A 21329-nucleotide genomic window follows, 5' to 3' on the forward strand; every position below is an offset into this window, starting at 1 on the left:
AAATAACGAATGGTACCAAAATATAGTTATCTGACTTCTTAATGTTTAGCTATATAAGGAATTCAGTATTGTCAAATTTCAGCATTAATTTGTTTTCAAGAGCACAGTGGAAGAGAGCTATGTCTCAAAACTTGATGAACTGACTTTTCTATCTTACGCTGAAATTTTGAACTGGTCCCTACCTGATCAACAGCTGGATGTTGACAGAATAACAGTATAGTGCATGGTTACATGGGATTAATTGTAGTCGTCAGTAATTCTTATCTGTGTGGTCACAATTAAAGTCCTAACCATTTTCTATTGACCTGACAAGATTCCTCTTGTAAAAGGCATAAATGAACAAGGTATTGGTTATACTGTAATTGTATCTTACATTGAGTGAGTTTAGTTTTATGCTGCTTTAGCAATAATCCAGCAATATCATGCCCGGGCGGACACCAGAAATGGGCTTCACACATTGTACCCAGTGGGGAATGGGTGTGGCGAACCAATGGTTTGACCATCCACCAACCCGTATATTACACTGATAATGGATTAGAATAATTATGATGATGAAACCTTTATCCACTGCTATATGATAGGAAAGAGTCTAGTGAACCTGATCAACAAACAGTACATGGTGTGTTAATGAAAAGCATGGCAGTAGATATCAATGGAAACAGAAGAGGCCATACTTCCAGTGTGAACCTACCAATCAGAAGTTAGTAATATCCTTCCAGCATGTTATTACAAAACCTTCCTGCACAAAGTACTGCAAGCTACACAGCAGTTTGAGGCCCTGATTTCTAGGACATGAGTGAGTTTAGTTTTACGCCACTTTTAGCAATATTCCAGCAATATCACAGCGGGGGACACCAGAAATGGGCTTCACACATTGTACGCATGTCAGGAATCGAACCCAGGTTACCCCACGTTCCCCTTAGAAATAGAGACTATACTGCAAAATGTCCTATATAGAAGAAGATGATCAGCATGTCAGGAATCGAACCCAGGTCTTCAGCTAGACAAGGTTACCCCATGTCCCCTTAGAAATAGAGACTATACTGCAAAATGTCCCATATAGAAGAAGATGATCAGGAAAAATGTACACAGACCTGTGGAGTGATGATAATGGTGTGCACTAAAGTCGGTTCTGTTTTCTGAATGCCACAAAGCATTAGCCAATAACACATCTAAATAGTCCAGTAGTGGTGGAAGAGGCCAAATGAACACCTAACTCATCACAGTGATACTGGTGTGATGCCACAGATTACTTTGTGCAAGAAGGCTTGGTTGTCAAGGTAGTAGATATATATATAACATGATTAATGATATGAACATGATTAAAGATATGAACATGATTAAAGATATGAACATGATTAACGGTATGAACATAATGAAACTCTCCACCCAATGAACATGATTAATGATATGAACATGATTAAAGATATGAACATGATTAAAGATATGAACATGATTAAAGATATGAACATGATTAAAGATATGAACATAATGAAACTCTCCACCCAATGAACATGATTATGTATAAAACAGATTTCTTACGACTTTCACAACCTCCTGTACATGTTGGACGGCTGGCTGTTCATCCTGAAAATGTCACAACTCTATTCCAGTTCATAATCCAATACATCCCTCACACACTTCCAACCTCAATCCTCCATTGCACAAGTTACCCAAATCTATTAGAACCTAAGACTGTTCACTAGCCCACCATTCTCCATGTTTCTTTGGATTGCTTTTGTTTCACATAATAATCTAGTCTGGACTAGAGTGAGTAAGCGGGTATGGTTTGACACCATTTTTAGCAATATTCCAACAATATCATGGCGGAGGACACCAGAAATGGGCTTGACACATAGTACCTATGTGGGGAAGCCAACCCGGGTCTTCGACGTGTGACGAGCAAATGCTTTAACAACTAGGCTACCCCACCGCCCCGTCTGGATCAACCAAGACAGAGAGTCTATGTTACTCTCCTCTTACGACAATCATAGGCTGTTCTACGACTCCTAAATCCTAAGCATGATCTTTATGGGCTCTTGTCCAAACACTCTTATGAGAAAAACTAGACCCCAGGCCCAAACAGATCCTTAGATGGAACCTTCAGAGATTCTACGACTCACGTTTCTCTTGACACCACGTTCCATGGCGTTGTTGTCCAGCTGCCTCTGCATCAGGTGGATCTGATCTCGCAGCTCCAACTCCTGGCGCTGCGCAGCAGACAGAAGCGACCTCGCCTCACTCAGTGCCAAGTTAGACTCGTTCAGCTCTTGTCGCAGAGAGGCCAGACTACTGTTGTTGTTCTGGTTTGAGTTCTAGTTGGAAAACCATGTCAGTCTAAATGTTCAGTAGAAACATGGTGTCTACCCTTACATCCTTATTTTCACAACCAGTTTTATTCAATTACATGATGTTGTTAATTAATTGCAAAGTATTCAGCAAAAAGGAAATACTTCTGTTTCAGCATGCCAAGATGAACTGATGATGAACACATCAGTCTGGTGTTACTTGGTAACTAGTTCTATAGAAAGGATCAAACTTTTAGTGAAGTAATCTATAATAAAAGACAAGGTAAGCTCTGTGGCTCACCAAAAAGTGTCTGAATATCATAATATTATGATTTCATGCAAGAGTAAAGAAAATTAAGTGAAAGAAATAGCAAAAGTTTCTATACAAGAGACATCCTCACATCTCGTTCATTAAACTTAATAAAAGGTTGAAACTATGTCGAACATCAAAATACACAGCACAAAACTGTTACTGTTATTTTTGACTTTTCATACCGAAAAATAATACATTACTGCGATCATATACAATGACTACAGAAGGTGTCAACACCTCCACTGACCTTGACCTGATCCTGTGCATCAAGCTTCTTCTTCAGCGAGTCCATCTCTGTCTGCAGCTTCTCATTCTGATCCTTCAGGTCATCCACACCATCCGTCTCCTCCAACAACGTCTCCAGCTCCTTCTGCAGCGTTGCTGTCATCTCTGTCAGCTGCTTCACCCGTTCCTCCAACTTCACCTTCTCCTGTTTGAGACTGACTAACTCAGACGTCTGATCACTGCTTTTGCCGTCTGCTACCTTCTTTTGGTCAAGCTGCTTCTGCAGACCATTAACCTTGGCCTCTAGGTATCTTTTTTCTTGCTCAAGGTCATCAACCTGATTGTCTTTGGACACAGCAAATGATTTTGTCCTTTTCAAACTATTTCTAACCAGCTGGAGCTCATCCACTTGAGATTCAAGCTTAAGTTTCTCTGTCTTCAGTTCAGCTGCCTTTTCTGCCTGTGATTTGGACTTCTCCAGGGAAACTCTGAGACTGGCATTTTCCTTCATAAGTGACACAACCTTATCCTGTACAGAATGCCTCCTACTACCTTGATCATTTATCTGGTTGATCTGTTCTTTGCTACGGCTGAGTTCTTGTTCAAGATCCCCAGTCACTTTTTCTAATCTCTTGACTTTGTCTTCAAGGTCATTCTTTGCCTTCTGAAGGTCACTTTCATGCATGGATGTCCTCTTTCTCAAATTGTCCCGATTCAGATTATCTTTCTCCTTCTCAAGAGTTTCAACCTTTCGTTGGAGGTCAGATTTCTCTGTCTGCAACCTATCAACCAACGAACGCCTGTTGTCACTACCAGATTTCTCACGGACCTTTTTTTCCAAATCCTCCACCTTTTTCTCAAGTAGTTCTTTTTCACTTTCCAACTTCCTTAAATTTTTCTCTAAGGATTGCTTCTCTTTCTCTAACTTATCCGACTGTTTTACCTTTGTCTCTAATTCTTTCTTTTCAGTCTCTAAGTGTACCAAGCAGTTCACCTTGATCTCAAGTTCTCTCTTCTCCTTCTCTGATTTCTCCAGATCCTGTTTCTCCTTTTGTGTCTTCTTCAGCTTTTCTTCCAGATCCCTCTTCTCTACCTCCATCTTCTCCAACCGACTCACCTTCCTCTCAAGAGTTCTCCTTTCTTCTTCAGCCTTTTGAACATCAAATTTGCCTTTTTCCAAATCCCGTAATTTGTCCTCTAAATCCTTCTTCTCATTCTCCAGTCTTCCTAGATCGAATGACCTTCACCTCCAGATCTCTCTTCTCATCCTCTGTCTTCTCCAATTCATATTTCATCATCTCCAGCTTTTTAACCTTCTGCTCTAAGTCTTTCTTCTCAAGGTTAAGTCTTTGTACCAGTGATTCCTTTTTCACCCTGTCTTCCTCTGTCCTAGACAGTCTCTGACTCTTTTCCTTGTCAGACTTTTCTACATTTTTTAGCTTGTCATTAAGCTCTTCAACCTCTGCCTGAAGTCGCTGCAACCTGGTCACCTTCCCCTGTAGCTCACACTTCTCATCTTCCACCTTCTTCAGCTGCCGAACCCTCTCTTCGAGATGAGACTTCTCCTTTTCACTTTTTTTCAGGTTCTCCTTTTCAGACTTCTCCATATTCTTCAGTTTGTCCTTAAGCTCATCCACCTCCACCTCAAGTCTCTGCAACCTGATCACCTTTTCCTGAAGCTGATGCTTCTCTTCCTCCACTTTCTCCAACCTCCGAATCTTCTCCTCTAAAGAAGTCTTGTCCTTCTCCAACTTTTCCTGTACACCTTCCCTATCCTTCTCCCCACGTTCTATTCTCACTATCTTCCTCTCAAGTTCTCGTTTCTCTTTCTCCACACCCTGCAGCTGTTCCTCCAGTCTGTCCTTCTCCTTCTGAACCCTCTCAAGCCTCATCAGCTTGGTCTCCAAGTCCTGTTTCTCCCGGCTAACACTCCTTAACTTCTCCAGCTTCTGTTCCATTTCCTCCTTGTCCTTCTCCACTCTCTCCAACCGACTCAACTTCCTCTCCAACTGACCCTTCTCCCTCTCAATCTCTTCCAACTTCTGAACCTTCACCTTCAAATCTTCCTTGTCCTTCTCCAAGTTCTTCATCTTCCTCTCAATCTGTTCCTTCTCCTCAGACAGATCTTCCACCTTGGTCTCAATAGCTCTCTTTTCCTTCTGTAGAGTGTTGATCTGGACGTTGAGTTCTGCCTTTGCCTTCATGTCCTCATCCTGACTGGCGGACCTCCTCTGGAGGGACTCCATCCTCATCTGGAGGTTGGCCTTCTCCTCACACAGCTGCTGTATCTGAGTCTTGGACTCAGAAAGACGGCGGTCAGCGGACTTCAGCCTGTCAGCCAAGTCATCCACCTGTCGCTGCAGAGACTCAGACTGGCTGTGGAGTGATGCAATCTTCTTCTCAAGGGTGAGCTTCTCCGAAGTCAACTTCTGTACAGAGGTATCAAGTCTGAAATCAAAACACCAGCAGTATGACCTAATAGCTTACACCTGCCATAATGAAGGGGATAAAAGCCTTTCATGGTGATCAATACTGACCATGTATTGTGACAACACGTGTACATTATTTGAATTCATTTAGGTGACGACAAATTTATTGCACATATATAGGTTCATGTTACGTGTAGGTGTGTGTGTCTTCTTCTAATGCCTTATTTGTAATGACAGCCCACTGAGATATCATGCTGCAATTTTATGAAGATAAACCACCCAGGGTCCGTCTGCTGACCGCGAGCCAACAGTCAATCATTTGTTCCTTGATGCTGAGCACCAAGCAGGCTTTATGAAGTACCAGTTGGAAATCAAATTAACCACCTTCCACTCTTTCAGATGTCCTATCCACTACACAGTTCTCTTCAATGACACCAAGAAGACACCAAGCATCAGTGTCTGAGCATGCTTGATAATTTGTAGGTTCATACACATTTTCACAACTAAATAATATCAAGCAACCAGTATTGAATGTTGATACGACACGATGTAACAACTGACCTAGCAGTGTATTCCTCCATGATATTTTTCTTCTCTCTTTCAGCATCCTCACATTCTTCCTGAAGTTTGGAAACAAGGACAGACAACTCCTCCAGCTCCTGAAAACAACATGTGGTACTTTATAACTTCCTCAACCCGGGGCTCCTTTCATGAAGTGATCTTAATGCCATGATTGTCTTAAGTCTAAGTTAGAGTAGTGCTATCATCTTAGCACTAAGATGGTTTAGCCAAACAGGACCATGGGCTTTCTTTCACAAAGGCATCAAAAGATTGAAATGTGCCAGAGCTGGTCATACAAGTGAGACCAATAAAAGTAATGCTGAGGTTCCAAAAACACATCACCAGATTGAAGAACTACGTAAACTTAGCCGTGTTTGTTATATATTTCATGTGAGCTATATGTGTGTCAAGAACTTGAAGAAAAAAATACATGAAATTAAGGTCAATCAGTAAAACCTTTTCTGTTGTTTACTGGCCTTAGGTCACTTTGGGAAAATGACTGCTCATGAACAAAACACTTATGAATCTTTGTACATATTTACACACGAGGAAACCACTGAGAAACCTTTCATATGTTGTAATATTTATGCCTCTACCTACTAGATAGTTTTGTCTGTTTCTTGTTCAACATCACACTCAGCAATATTCCAAACAGTTGCAACGGTCTGTAAATAATCACATCTGGACCAGACAATCCAGTGATCAACAGCATGAGCATCGACCTACGCAACTGGGATTCAATGACATGTCTCATTCAAGTCAGGGAGCCTGACCACCCGATCTGTAAGTCGCCTCTTATAACAAGACCAATTCTAACCCGGATCTTTACAGATCTGTACCTACAGGAACATCATGCACTACCTTATTCTGTTTGTCCAGGAGAGCCCTGTGCTCCTCAGCCACCTCCTGCTCCTGCTCAAACTCCCGCTCCAGGCTCTGCTTCTCTGTCTCCAGCTCCTGCGTAAAAAGAGGGGAGATCACTTGTCTGAATAGTAGGGACTTGGGTTAATCTCTGGTTTAATAGTATTCCAGTTATATCATAGCGAGTCACCTTATGGCTGAGAAAAGTTGGTTTTGGACATTTACCACCTTGGTGAAACCTGCTAGAATGGTGCTGACAAAACATAATCAGGAAGAACCGGGACACAAACCAGTGATCATAGGTTTGTGCCGAGTCCAAGGAAAGCACAGTAAGTTGTGGCACCTTAGACTGCGACACCCTGTGTCTGAACACTAAACTTTTAAATGTCTGGGAAAGCAATTTCTATACATCATCTATCAAAAGAGAGAACAACATGTGAGTGGTGATAGTGTGACCTATGATTAACCAAGGACATCATCTGCAAATTGACCACCATCATATTTCCATGATGACCAGCTGCAGACGACTCTATTCATATACAGTAAGTGTTTGTTGTTGAACACCACTTTCAGGAATATTCCAGTCTAAAAATAATATCCTGTCTGAATTAGACAATCCTGTGATTGACATCATGAGCATCAATCTATGCAATTGGTTACAATTGGTCAAGTCAGGGGGTCTTGACCAACTGATCACACGAGTCATCTCTTACGACAAGCATAGGTTGCTGAAGACAAGTTCAACACTGACTTTCAGGGGGTCTTGACCAACTGATCACACGAGTCATCTCTTACAACAAGCATAGGTTGCTGAAGACAAGTTCCAACAATGACTTTCAGGGGGTCTTGACCAACTGATCACACGAGTCATCTCTTACGACAAGCATGGGTTGCTGAAGACAAGTTCCAACAATGACTTTCAGGGGTCTTGACCAACTGATCACACGAGTCATCTCTTACGACAAGCATAGGTTGCTGAAGACAAGTTCCAACACTGACTTTCAGGGGGTCTTGACCAACTGATCACACGAGTCATCTCTTGAGACAAGCATAGGTTGCTGAAGACAAGTTCCAACACTGACTTTCAGGGGGTCTTGACCAACTGATCACACGAGTCATCTCTTACGACAAGCATAGGTTGCTGAAGACAAGTTCCAACACTGACTTTCAGGGGGTCTTGACCAACTGATCACACGAGTCATCTCTTACGACAAGCATAGGTTGCTGAAGACAAGTTCCAACACTGACTTTCAGGGGGTCTTGACCAACTGATCACACGAGTCATCTCTTACGACAAGCATAGGTTGCTGAAGACAAGTTCCAACACTGACTTTCAGGGGGTCTTGACCAACTGATCACACGAGTCATCTCTTACGACAAGCATAGGTTGCTGAAGACAAGTTCCAACACTGACTTTCAGGGGGTCTTGACCAACTGATCACACGAGTCATCTCTTACGACAAGCATAGGTTGCTGAAGACAAGTTCCAACACTGACTTTCAGGGGGTCTTGACCAACTGATCACCACGAGTCATCTCTTCACGACAAGCATAGGTTGCTGAAGACAAGTTCCAACACTGACTTTCAGGGGGTCTTGACCAACTGATCACACGAGTCATCTCTTACGACAAGCATAGGTTGCTGAAGACAAGTTCCAACACTGACTTTCAGGGGGTCTTGACCAACTGATCACGCACGAGTCATCTCTTCACGACAAGCATAGGTTGCTGAAGACAAGTTCCAACACTGACTTTCAGGGGTCTTGACCAACTGATCACCGCGAGTCATCTCTTCACGACAAGCATAGGTTGCTGAAGACAAGTTCCAACACTGACTTTCAGGGGTCTTGACCAACTGATCACCACGAGTCATCTCTTCACGACAAGCATAGGTTGCTGAAGACAAGTTCCAACACTGACTTTCAGGGGTCACTGATCACACGAGTCATCTTTCACAAGCATAGGTTGCTGAAGACAAGTTCCAACACTGACTTTCAGGGGGTCTTGACCAACTGATCACACGAGTCATCTCTTACGACAAGCATAGGTTGCTGAAGACAAGTTCCAACACTGACTTTCAGGGGGTCTTGACCAACTGATCACACGAGTCATCTCTTACGACAAGCATAGGTTGCTGAAGACAAGTTCATACAATGACTTTCAGGGGATCTTGACTAACTGATCACACGAGTCATCTCTTACGACAAGCATAGGTTGCTGAAGACAAGTTCCAACACTGACTTTCACTTTACCCACCTGCACCAGCAGCCGCAGCTCACCAGACTTGACCTGCCTCTCGGCCAGGCAACTCTTCATGGTGGACTGCAGGTCCTGGGAAATAGGAGGTACAGCATTGATAAACACACAACACCTGGAGGCAATATTACCTACAGAAATACAGAGACACTTGTGTTAACATGAACTGATCACTTCTTTACAGAAGAGACCTTGGTATGCACAGGTGTGGTACACATTCTGGCATGTCCAGGTCTAGTGGATGTACAGGTGTGGTACACATTCTGGCACCTCCAGGTCTAGTGGATATACAGGTGTGGAGCTGACCTTGATGAGCTGTTTCTGGTCCTGCACCTCCTGCTGGTACAGCTTCAGGTGGTTGAAGAGACTCTCCTTCTTCTGATTTTTGGACTCATTCAGGACATTGTTCTCCGTCTGTTGCTGCTGGAGTTTCTGGAAGGACAACAACACTCATACTCTCCTCAAATACCAACATCCAGGTCTCAATAGTTATATCAACCCCTAACCAGGCCTTTCTTCTCATGAATACAGGATGGTTGGTTAACCTCATGGTTGAAATGTTCACCCATGTCCCAGGTCCAATACCCCACAGGGATACAATGTGTGAAGCCTGCAGTCGGTGTTAGCGTCTACAGTGTTGCTGGAATATTGCTTATAAGTCACTCCTACAAACACCTTCCAGGTAAGGATAAAAAGCAGGCCTTACTTCCTGTCACTTTCTGGCTATCACTAATTTTAAAAAGCAACCTTCTAAGGAACACAGTTTCAAATTTCAGTAAGTTCAACCCCTTAGTTGTAAGTCCTAGAGTGCTCTACCTGAATGGTGTTCTTCATGTCATCCTCCCGCCGACGCCAAGCCTTGGCCTCCCCGCTGTAGTGGTCAATCAGCGACTCCAGGTCCTGTACACAATACACAGTAGTGATCAAACAGGATAAGCATGGTTATCAGTGACATAATCAAACTGTTCAGCTATTATAGGCACTAATCAGCACTAAACATGTTCACAGTTGGAAAGTATGTAATGGAGATCAGCAGAGAGTACTTGGTGACTGATTAACAAATAAACAGGACCCACCATCTATAAAGACATGTCTATATAATAGGCAGGATGGACAACTGAAGGTAAACACATTGCCCAGTAGACATAATAGACAGTACCAGGAAAACACATTGCCACAGTAGACATGGTAGACAGTACCAGGAAAACACATTGCCACAGTAGACAGTACCAGGAAAACACATTGCCACAGTAGACAGTACCAGGAAAACACATTGCCACAGTAGACATGGTAGACAGTACCAGGAAAACACATTGCCACAGTAGACATGGTAGACAGTACCAGGAAAACACATTGCCACAGTAGACATGGTAGACAGTACCAGGAAAACACATTGCCACAGTAGACATGGTAGACAGTACCAGGAAAACACATTAGACATGGTAGACAGTACCAGTAGACATGGTAGACAGTACCAGGAAAACACATTGCCAGTAGCCAGTAGACATGGTAGACAGTACCAGGATAAACACATTGCAAAATAGGTAGACATGGTAAAGACAATGTACCAGAAGAAAACACATTGCCACCACAGTAGACATTGCCACAGTAGACAGTACCAGGAAAACACATTGCCACACAAGGTAGAAAACACATTGGTAGACATGGTAGACAGTACCAGGAAAACACATTGCCACAGTAGACATGGTAGACAGTACCAGGAAAACACATTGCCACAGTAGACATGGCAGACAGCACCAGATAAACACATTGCCACAGTAGACATGGCAGACAACAGAAGATAAACACATTGCCACAGTAGACATGGTAGACAGTACCAGGAAAACACATTGCCAGTAAACATAGTAGACAGTACCAGGAAAAAACATTGCCCAGTAGACATGGTAGACAGTACCAGGAAAACACATTGCCCAGTAGACATGGTAGACAGTACCAGGAAAACACATTGCCACAGTAGACAGTACCTGGAAAACACATTGCCACAGTAGACAGTACAAGGAAAACACATTGCCCAGTAGACATGGTAGACAGTACCAGGAAAACACATTGCCCAGTAGACATGGTAGACAGTACCAGGAAAACACATTGCCACAGTAGCCAGTTGATGATAAAGATATTTACACAGTAGACAGTATTAGATAACATCTGGAAAATAGGCATAGTAGACAGTAAACACAATGCATGGCAGGCAGCAGAAGATAAACACATTGCCACAGTAGACGAGGCCGACAGCACTAGAAACTGACTGACTCACCTTGATCTTGTCCTCCAGGTGACTGTTGTTCAGTAGAGAAGGTCTCCCAGTCTGGAGAGTGACAAACAGCTCCTGCAAAAAACACAGCAATAAAATTAAAAACCAATGATTCCCTGCGGATGCATCCATACGCTAGTAATATTGCACAGTAGCCTCAGCTCTGAATGTAGAATCTATCACTTATAATGTAGAGAACACACTACACTCACCACTTTCCTCTTCCTGGGTTCTTCAGACCGGACGATGTGCGGCACGACGAGACCGTTCTCCCTCAGGGACGTGTTCATCTTGTTGTGGAGCAGCTCAATCTCCTCAGCATGTTCCTGTTCCTGCTGTTCATACGCCTCCACCAGGTCCTCGAGGTCCTGTGTCAGTGAATCATGACTAGTACCACCCACAGAAACTCATGATACAGGCAGCAGTTGGGACCTCTATATGTTTGTGGTTTCACAACAAACTCAGCAACATTCCAGCTATATGTCGGCAGCTAGTAAGTAATGGACCAGGCAAACCAATGATTGACATGAGCATTGATCCACACTGTCATCAACCTTTGACCACCATGTTGGGCAAGGATAGGTTGTTGGGGTTCATTCTAACACAGAATCTCCAAAGCAGCAATATCTGTCCATCGATACATACAATAAGCTTGTCCTTGTTGTATCGACCCCATGGTCAATACAGCATGAAACCAATCATCTTAATTAATATAGAGGGGCGGTGGGGTAGCCTAATGGTTAAAGCGTTGGCTCGTCATGCCGAAGACCCGGGTTCGAATCCCCACATGAGCACAATGTGTGAAGCCCATTTCTGGTGTCCACCGCCGTGATGTTGTTGGAATATTGCTAAAAGCGGCGTAAAACCAAACTCAGTCAGTCAGTAATTAATATAGATAATGTATTATCTGAAGTACATTTGATCCTTTTCCTATTTTTGCTATTGAGGGTGAGTGAGTTTAGTAGTACTCCGCTTTTAGCAATAGTCCAGCAATGTCACTGTGGGGACACAAGAAATGGGCTCCACACTTTGTACACGTGGGGAATCGAACCTGGATCTTCAGTGTGACGAAGCTTTAAACACTAGGCTACCCTCCTGCCCATTTTCCTATTGAGATGTAACTGACTGACAATGAATATTGCTCTAACGATGCATTGAAATATCAATGGATTGCAACTGTTGTGTCTCCGATAGCAATTAATCGATGGTAGAAATGAAAGACTACCGATGCATCGATGGTATGTGTGGCTATTGATAGTTTATTATTTGACTTCCGTTGATAAATGCGCATCGTAAAATACAGGATGTTTGGGTGCAGACTTACAGCTTCATTTAGTTTAGGTTTTAACAGTTTACTTGATCTGGGTTTCAAGTTTCTTGTCAGTTATTAAAAGAGGCTGAAACTACTTCAACTTGTTTTTATTTCATATAAACTATATATTTATTTGGGAAATGACTTCAAATGAGACAATTCAAGGAGGAAACAACTACTGCAATAGCATTGCAATAGTTGGCCATTATAGACTATCTCAATAGTGTGTTACAAGAGACTATCACTATCACAATACTTGGTCATTATAGACTATCTAGTGTGTTACAAGAGACTATCACTGTCACAATACTTGGTCATTATAGACTATCTCAATAGTGTGTTACAAGAGACTATCACTATCACAATACTTGGTCATTATAGACTATCTCAATAGTGTGTTACAAGAGACTATCACTATCACAATAGTTGGTCATTATAGACTATCTCAATAGTGTGTTACAAGAGACTATCACTATCACAATAGTTGGTCATTATAGACTATCTCAATAGTGTGTTACAAGAGACTATCACTATCACAATAGTTGGTCATTATAGACTATCTCAATAGTGTGTTACAAGAGACTATCACTATCACAATAGTTGGTCATTATAGACTATCTCAATAGTGTGTTACAAGAGACTATCACTATCACAATAGTTGGTCATTATAGACTATCTCAAATAGTGTGTTACAAGAGACTATCACTATCACAATAGTTGGTCATTATAGACTATCTCAATAGTGTGTTACAAGAGACTATCACTATCACAATAGTTGGTCATTATAGACTATCTCAATAGTGTGTTACAAGAGACTATCACTATCACAATAGTTGGTCATTATAGACTATCTCAATAGTGTGTTACAAGAGACTATCACTATCACAATAGTTGGTCATTATAGACTATCTCAATAGTATGTTACAAGAGACTATCACTATCACAATAGTTGGTCATTATAGACTATCTCAATAGTGTGTTACAAGAGACTATCACTATCACAATAGTTGGTCATTATAGACTATCTCAATAGTGTGTTACAAGAGACTATCACTATCACAATAGTTGGTCATTATAGACTATCTCAATAGTGTGTTACAAGAGACTATCACTATCACAATAGTTGGTCATTATAGACTATCTCAATAGTGTGTTACAAGAGACTATCACTATCACAATAGTTGGTCATTATAGACTATCTCAATAGTGTGTTACAAGAGACTATCACTATCACAATAGTTGGTCATTATAGACTATCTCAATAGTGTGTTACAAGAGACTATCACTATCACAATAGTTGGTCATTATAGACTATCTCAATAGTATGTTACAAGAGACTATCACTATCACAATAGTTGATTCACCCTCAATAGTCATCCCTAATAATGAAGTAAGTTGTTGTCCTTTAGGTTTTGTGATAACATTTTATCATCAATGTGATTATAGTAAACATATGTGACTACCATACAATCCCTGAGTCATACAAACTTAACCATCCAATGATAGAGTTTCATATACTGAATGACTGATTGAGTTTGGGTTTACGCCGCTTTTAGCAATATTCCAGCAACATCACGGCGGGGGACACCAGAAATGGGCTTCACACATTGTACCCATGTGGGGATTCGAACCCGGGTCTTCGGCGAGTTTCATATACACTATGTGATACAGACATGATACACCATACATACCCTGAGTTTCTTGTTGAGATCATCAATGGACGCCTGCTTCTGTTCCAGCTGTTGTTTCCACACTTCATCTCTGTTCTCCATCATTGCCAGGTCGCGGCGTTGGTCGTCCCGAGACTTCCTCCTCTCCTGCTCAATAAACAGCCAAGCTAACTCCAGCACTGGCATAGGTTGACTCTGGCATCATGTCCATATATGACCTCATGTTACCAGACAGAAACTGAAGGTCTAGGACAAGTGTCTGAAGTATAGTCAGTGTGTGCAGAAGGAGCATCCCTAAATGGATCTTTACCAACAGTACCTGTGTCACGACCATAACCCTTCTATGTAATGACAAATTAACACTGAATTATCTGTACACTGAGAAAGTGTTATCACAAATACAGTGGAAGCCCTCTAAACCGGCATTTGTTGGGACTGACAAAAATTGGTGGTATAGAGGGTGTGCCGGTTTAGAGAACTTTTCCTTTTTCAACCTGAGAATGATCCTCCGTGTGCTGTAAAATACGACTGAACAATGTGTTGATAGTCATCATATTCGCCGCTCACTTTGAACTGTTTGATGTCGTATCGTGTCTTCCAACGTGCCAGCCAACCATCTGATGCATTAAACTCGTTGACATTTAATTCGGAAGCAAACTGAATAGCTTTCTCTTTCAAAATAGGGCCAGAAATGGGCATGTATTTACAGCGGGCTGTCGAAACACAATCATGCGTCAGTGTGTTAATTTTGTCAAATTTACTGTTTTTATTCACACGACAATTAATTAATAATGCAAATGACACGTGTCACACACCAATTTACCTCACCTACATAGGCCTAATCCTTATCCATACTCCTTTTATCAGGCAACATCAATGAGCTTAATGCCGATGGTAATCCACTGTGTTGTTAATACACGTTCAGCCAATCAACCAATCAACAGGAGAGCAGAGATACCGGATGCCGGTTTAGAGAGCGTTAATTACTGTACGAACAGTCAATGTTTTGCCGAAATACGGAATAGACTGACGCCGGATTAGAGGGCGTGTAAATGATCATAAATTAATTAGCTTCTACCGGGACCAAATTCTAGTGCCGATATTGAGAGCATGCCGGATTGGAGGGCTGCCGGTTTAGAGGGCTTCCACTGTATAACATGTGTTACATCAATTCACTTGTGACATGTTGTATGCCAGGAAATGACAAAACAACTCACAGGACTGAAGAATCAGTGTAAAGATCACTGTCAGAAATGCAGTAGCCTATATCTGCAACTGCTGTACCAAAAGTATCAGATCAAAGCCAAAACATCATGGCCACATTACCTTATCTAGTTTGAGCTGGACGCTAGTCAGTTGTTTCTGTGTTTCGTTGAGGTTGTTGGTGATAGTGTGATGCTGCCTGTCCTTCTGCCGTAGTCGCCTCATAAGGTTCTCATTCTCCATCTCCAGCTGGCTGATGATGTCACGGAGGTCGTCCACCTGGTTCCTGCAGTACACATCACACAATCTTGAAGTACACACCAACACAATCCTGCAGTACACATAACACAATCCTGCAGTACACACCAACACAATCCTGCAGTACACACACTGCAACACAATCCTGCAGTACACATCAACACAATCCTGCAGTACACATCAACACAATCCTGCAGTACACATCAACACAATCCTGCAGTACACCAACACAATCCTGCAGTACACACATCAACACAATCCTGCAGTACACATCAACACAATCCTGCAGTACACAACACAACACAGCACACAATCCTGCAGTACACATCAACACAATCCTGCAGTACACATCAAAGCACAATCCCTGCAGTACACATCAACACAATCCTGAAGTACACACATCAACACAATCCTGCAGTCCACACCAACACATTCCTGCAGTCAACACAAAGTACACACCAACACAATCCTGAAGTACACATCTGTGGTACACATCAACACAATCCTGCAGTACACACCAACACAATCCTGAAGTACACACCAACACAATCCTGCAGTACATACACACACAATCCTGCAGTCAACACCAACACATATAACATCAACACAACACACTGCAGTACACACACCAACACAATCCTGAAGTACACATCCAACACAATCCCAACACAATCCTGCAGTACACACCAACACAATCCTGAAGTACACACCAACACAATCCTGCAGTACACACACAACTCTGCACACCAACACAATCCTGCAGTACACATCAACACAATCCAGTACATACACACACAATCCTGCAGTACACACCAACACAATCCTGAAGTACACACCAACACAATCCTGAAGTACACACCAACACATTCCTGAAGTACACACACAACACATTCCTGCAGTGGTACAATCCTGTAGTACATACCAAACAATCCTGCAGTACACATCAACACAATCCTGCAGTACACACCAACACATTCCTGAAGTAAACACACCAACACAATCCTGCAGTAAACACCAACACAATCCTGCAGTACACATGACACAATCCTGTACACCAACACAATCCTGCACTGCAGTACACAACACAATCCAGTTACACACCTCAACACAATCCTGCAGTACACAAACACCAAACATCGACACAATCCTGAAGTTACTGCAGTACATCAACACAATCCTGCAGTACACACCAACACAAGCACACACCAACACAATCCTGAAGTACACAATCCAGTACACATCGACACACAATTGTACCTACAGTAAGTACACATCAACACAATCCTGCAGTAAACACACTGGAAATTTACACATCAACACAATCCTGCAGTACACACCAACACACCAAGTACACATTCCTGCAGTACACACCAACACATTCCTGCAGTACTGGAAGTACACAAAGATGATGACACTCGCCACTTCACAAAAACTCCATTCATTAAATATAAGCAAAGGCAATAGATCCTTCTCTCTGTGTGTTTATGCTGTATTAACAAGACTAACCATTAAAAACTGAACCAACAATAAACACTTTAAAACCTTCAGACTACCATGACTCAAGTTACAACAAGCACCATGATCACAAAGTAGAGGAAGCAGTGCTCTGAACTTTGACATTGCAATGAGATCATTCATAACTGAATCACTTACATGGCGAGTTCATCCTGGATGTTCCGAGCCTCTTGAGACATTTCTTGTATCTGGAAATACATCTGCTCTGCCTGTTTCTCCAACTGCTGCCGCTCATCAGAATCATTCATCAACTGTTCACTCAACACCTACAACCAACCACATTACCCAGCATTTTACAAAATGCAACTGCATATTCTCTGAAGTTTTATTGTTGTTCATCTCCTTGTCTGGAAACTTCCCAGGCAGATTTCAGGTGAGAACTGGTCCCCAGATATCTATGCCAGTTGTATTGGATGGACAGGATTGATGAATTTGGTTGTGTGTTACCATACCCTAATATTGAATCAGAGAGTGAGTATATTTTTCTGCTGCTTTTAGCAATATTCCAGCAATATCAAGGTAGGGAACACCAGAAATGGACTTCACTCATTGCGTCCATGTGGGGGATTTAACTTAGGTCTTCGGCGTGATGAGCAAACACTTTAACCACAAGGCTACCACACCGCCCATACCTTAATATTGCTGAGATAGGCATGAAAACATATACAAAGAAAATCTTGTTGAAGCAGTAATTAAAATGAGTTGAGTTAATGTGGCCTTTAAGTGCTTTGAATGAAGAGTGACTGTTTGAATTACTGACTTCATCTCCCTATAAGAGCCATGGGAATATAAACTTCCAAAATATGTTTTAAAGCATCAACATTATTTGTCTTTCAAAGACCTTCTCAAACACAACAACGGGGAAAAAATCATTTTATGTAGTATGGTTTCTGAACCAAGTAAATATGTAAATAGATGGATGCTGTTTAATGGAACATATCAGCTATATTTTGACGACCTGTAATAACTGATTAAATGTACATAAGCAGTGATCCAAGCCATAAGGTACGAGTTAAGCCAGGACCGAGTCTGTCCATCCAATCACCAGCTAGATTGGCTCATGAGGTACTGGGGACTAAACAAACTTTCAAAGTGAGTGAGTTTAGTTTTATACTGCTTTTAGCAGTATTCCAGCAATATCACAGTGGAGTGACACCAGAAATGGGCTTCACTCATTGTACCGGTGTGGGGAATCGAACCTGGGTCTTCGGTGTGATGGGCAAACGCTTTAACAACTAGGCCACCCAACCACCCCAAGTTTTAAAAGACCATTAAGATATTTAAACCCTCTGCAGCCTCTAACCTTGGTTTTGTTGATGTACATGTCCACATCCTTCTGTAACATGGTTGTCTCCCCTTCCCGCAAGCTACTCTGGTCGGCCGTATCCTCAAACTTGTGTTTCCATTGCTCCACCTCTGACTTCAGCCTGATCTCCGAGTCCTCTAGCTCACTGCACCGCTCCTTCAGCGACCTCAGCTCCGCAATCTTCACAGTCAACGTTACCTCCAGATTGGTGGAGTCTGGAGCCGTCTGGAGCGCTGTGGAGCAGGAGGTGTTGCCGTCGGACTCCTTCAGGATAGTTGTTGACACCTTACCACTGTGGCAGGAACAGTAGCAGCTGGGGAACATAGAAAACACAGGTAATGAAGAGTCGAGAGTAAACAAATCAATCCTTGATTTGTTTATTTATCTACACTATACACAATTCCAGCAGTATAATGGCAGTTTGTAAAGATCTGATACATACAATAAACCAAGAGTTGAACCCATATTCACAGGCATCTTGCAAGCTTGAACATTACAGAGAATTCAAACGCATTCAGAATTCAAGTGTGTCCTCACTTCTCATTGAATCGATCAAGTGAGGTTCAAGGCTGTTGTTAATGTCTACTGTCACAAGACTGGTGATGTCATGGTGATGTCATGGTGTAGTCTCTGCTTTCGTCAGTATTGATTTCATAATCAGGTCCTGACAATCCAGTGATTGATATCATGAGCAGCGGTCCATGTCTTTTGGGTATGTGAACATCCCATAATATAAGCCACTGAGTCGGACCACCTGATCCACTAACAAGCCTCCCAATTGTGAATCTTTCATTAGTGGTCATAAAAGATAGCATAGTATGTCAAACTTTGGATATGACCAAAAATAATTGTCAGGTTAAACAATACAAACAATAACAAATAGACAGTGCTACTCACAGGTCCTTCAGATCCCTGACATAGGTGAATCCTACGAATGGCAGATCTCGCCCAGAGAAATCCTTCTGAATCTTGAACTCATCCAGTGAGGGCTGGGGCTTCACCTTCTCTACTTCCTCGAAGTTGGATGTGTCGTCCAGGCTGTTGACGGTCGGGATAAATGGCGGTGAAGCTGTCAGTAGATAGCAGTGTGCCACTTTAGTCACTTGTCTCAAGCCAAGGTTGAGTCAAATTTGCTTCAATCTACTGATGAAACTTTAAAAAATTCACATGTCAACTGAAACCTCAAACCTGCATCATCCGCCCAGTTGACAACCGAAAGGGTGGAAGGTTTGCTCAGGGCTCAGTTCAGTGCTACAGTGTGTTGACTGAGACATTGACATTTCCACGGAACATTAATTCACATACACAGCGTCACACTCTACCTTAGGGTTTATTAATGAAGCATACAACTTTGTGGATGACACCTCCTTGCTTATTGCATAGTGCGAAGTTTCGGTGTAGATTCTTACACTGTTATCAAGCTAAAAGTTTTATGCTGAAACATCGCTTTATGCAATAAAATAAAAGATGTATAAAGCTGTATGCTTTATTACTGACTTACAAACTTCTAGAATGCCAATCAAACCATTAGCTCTGTTTACTGATGGAGATTTGCCCTTTCATTTGAACACAAGGCACATCTACTGTCCTGACTTGATGTACACACTGATGTACTTAAGTGTTTGTTTACCAGTAGTGAGTTCAAATAAACCTAAAATGATGTGAAGTAACAAGCTGGGGCTATAGGCCATATTGCCACAAAACATTAACTAGAAAACTGCTATGGCAAAACATATTTTCTAAATGCACTTTACTGATGTCATCATTGACTTGATGTACTAAATAGAAACTAAATCATATTACTAAATTACAATAGAAATTGTTGTTGATATAAGAAATCGATTGTTGTTCGATGTTTGTACTGACTTTTGCCGATGCAGCTCCAGCTGATGGTGTTGAAGTACTTGTGGCCGCGGATGTCCTTCCAGGTGTAGCGCTGGTCTTGTTCCATCAGCAGACTCTTCATCAGATCCTTGGCAGACTCCGACACGCTGCTGTCCTCCGGGAACTTTAACTTACTCTGAAATATGATTGGTTGGTTTGGTTTGTTGTTTAATGCTGCACTCAGCAATATTCGAGTTATATGGCGGTCTGAAATATGAACTACTTCATGAGAAAGTCAACTGGTGTCATGCCACTTTAAACAGTATTTTGGTTCCAGTATGGCATATTCAATACAGACAAACATGAACCAATCCACCAAACCTGTGATTAATGTCATGAGCATGTCATGTCGAAGTGGATCAGGTGATCAAGCTTGCTGACTTGGTTCATTGCATGTCATCGTATCCCAGTTGCTTAGATCGATGCTCATGTTGTTGATCACTGGACTGTCTGGTCCAGACTAGATTATTTACAGACCGCCGCCATACAGCTCAAATATTGCTGAGTGTCACTGTGTGGCGTCAGACAAACAAACTTCACTCTTAAACTTTAAATATTAAACTAATTCTTGTCCAGGCTGACCTTAAAGTTCATGATATTGCTGTAGGTTGTGACCATGGAGCCGTAGTCGTCAGTGAAAGGGGTTTTCCCATACATCATCTCGTAGGCACAAATGCCCAGCGACCACCAGTCGACCTCCACGCTGTAGGTGCGAGGTCCACGGTTGCTGTTCATTGACGTCAACAATTCCGGGGCAACGTAGTCCGGGGTACCAACAGGCATACGAGACGAGACCTGCAATATATACATACATCTTCTGTACTTCGGAAAAACATCAAGAACTGGCGTATGAGACGAGACCTGCAACATATACATGTCTTCTTTACTTTTAAGTGTTTTGTCCACTGGTCCAGGCACTCAGAAAACACGGTTAAAGTGTAAGTACATTCCATTAACAGACCACCATAACGGTTGTT

General features: G+C 42.1%; 1 protein-coding gene across 1 annotated transcript in view; it reads right to left on the reverse strand.

Moving 5' to 3' along the window:
* The window catches only part of LOC124286589 (citron Rho-interacting kinase-like), a 52445-nt gene that overhangs the window by 19631 nt on the left and 11485 nt on the right, over positions 1-21329 (reverse strand). Inside the window, 18 exon segments of the mRNA XM_046722963.1 lie at positions 1543-1587; positions 2124-2315; positions 2849-4048; positions 4050-5274; positions 5817-5914; positions 6678-6773; positions 8933-9007; positions 9239-9364; positions 9749-9832; positions 11208-11279; positions 11417-11572; positions 14208-14333; positions 15513-15675; positions 17301-17428; positions 18466-18781; positions 19366-19537; positions 20335-20488; positions 20935-21147. Of these exon segments, the coding sequence (XP_046578919.1) occupies positions 1543-1587; positions 2124-2315; positions 2849-4048; positions 4050-5274; positions 5817-5914; positions 6678-6773; positions 8933-9007; positions 9239-9364; positions 9749-9832; positions 11208-11279; positions 11417-11572; positions 14208-14333; positions 15513-15675; positions 17301-17428; positions 18466-18781; positions 19366-19537; positions 20335-20488; positions 20935-21147 (4641 nt within the window).

This window comes from Haliotis rubra, unplaced genomic scaffold (genome assembly GCF_003918875.1).
Source record: "Haliotis rubra isolate DU_JTF1 unplaced genomic scaffold, ASM391887v1 Scf387, whole genome shotgun sequence".
Classification (NCBI taxonomy): Eukaryota; Metazoa; Mollusca; class Gastropoda; order Lepetellida; family Haliotidae; genus Haliotis; species Haliotis rubra.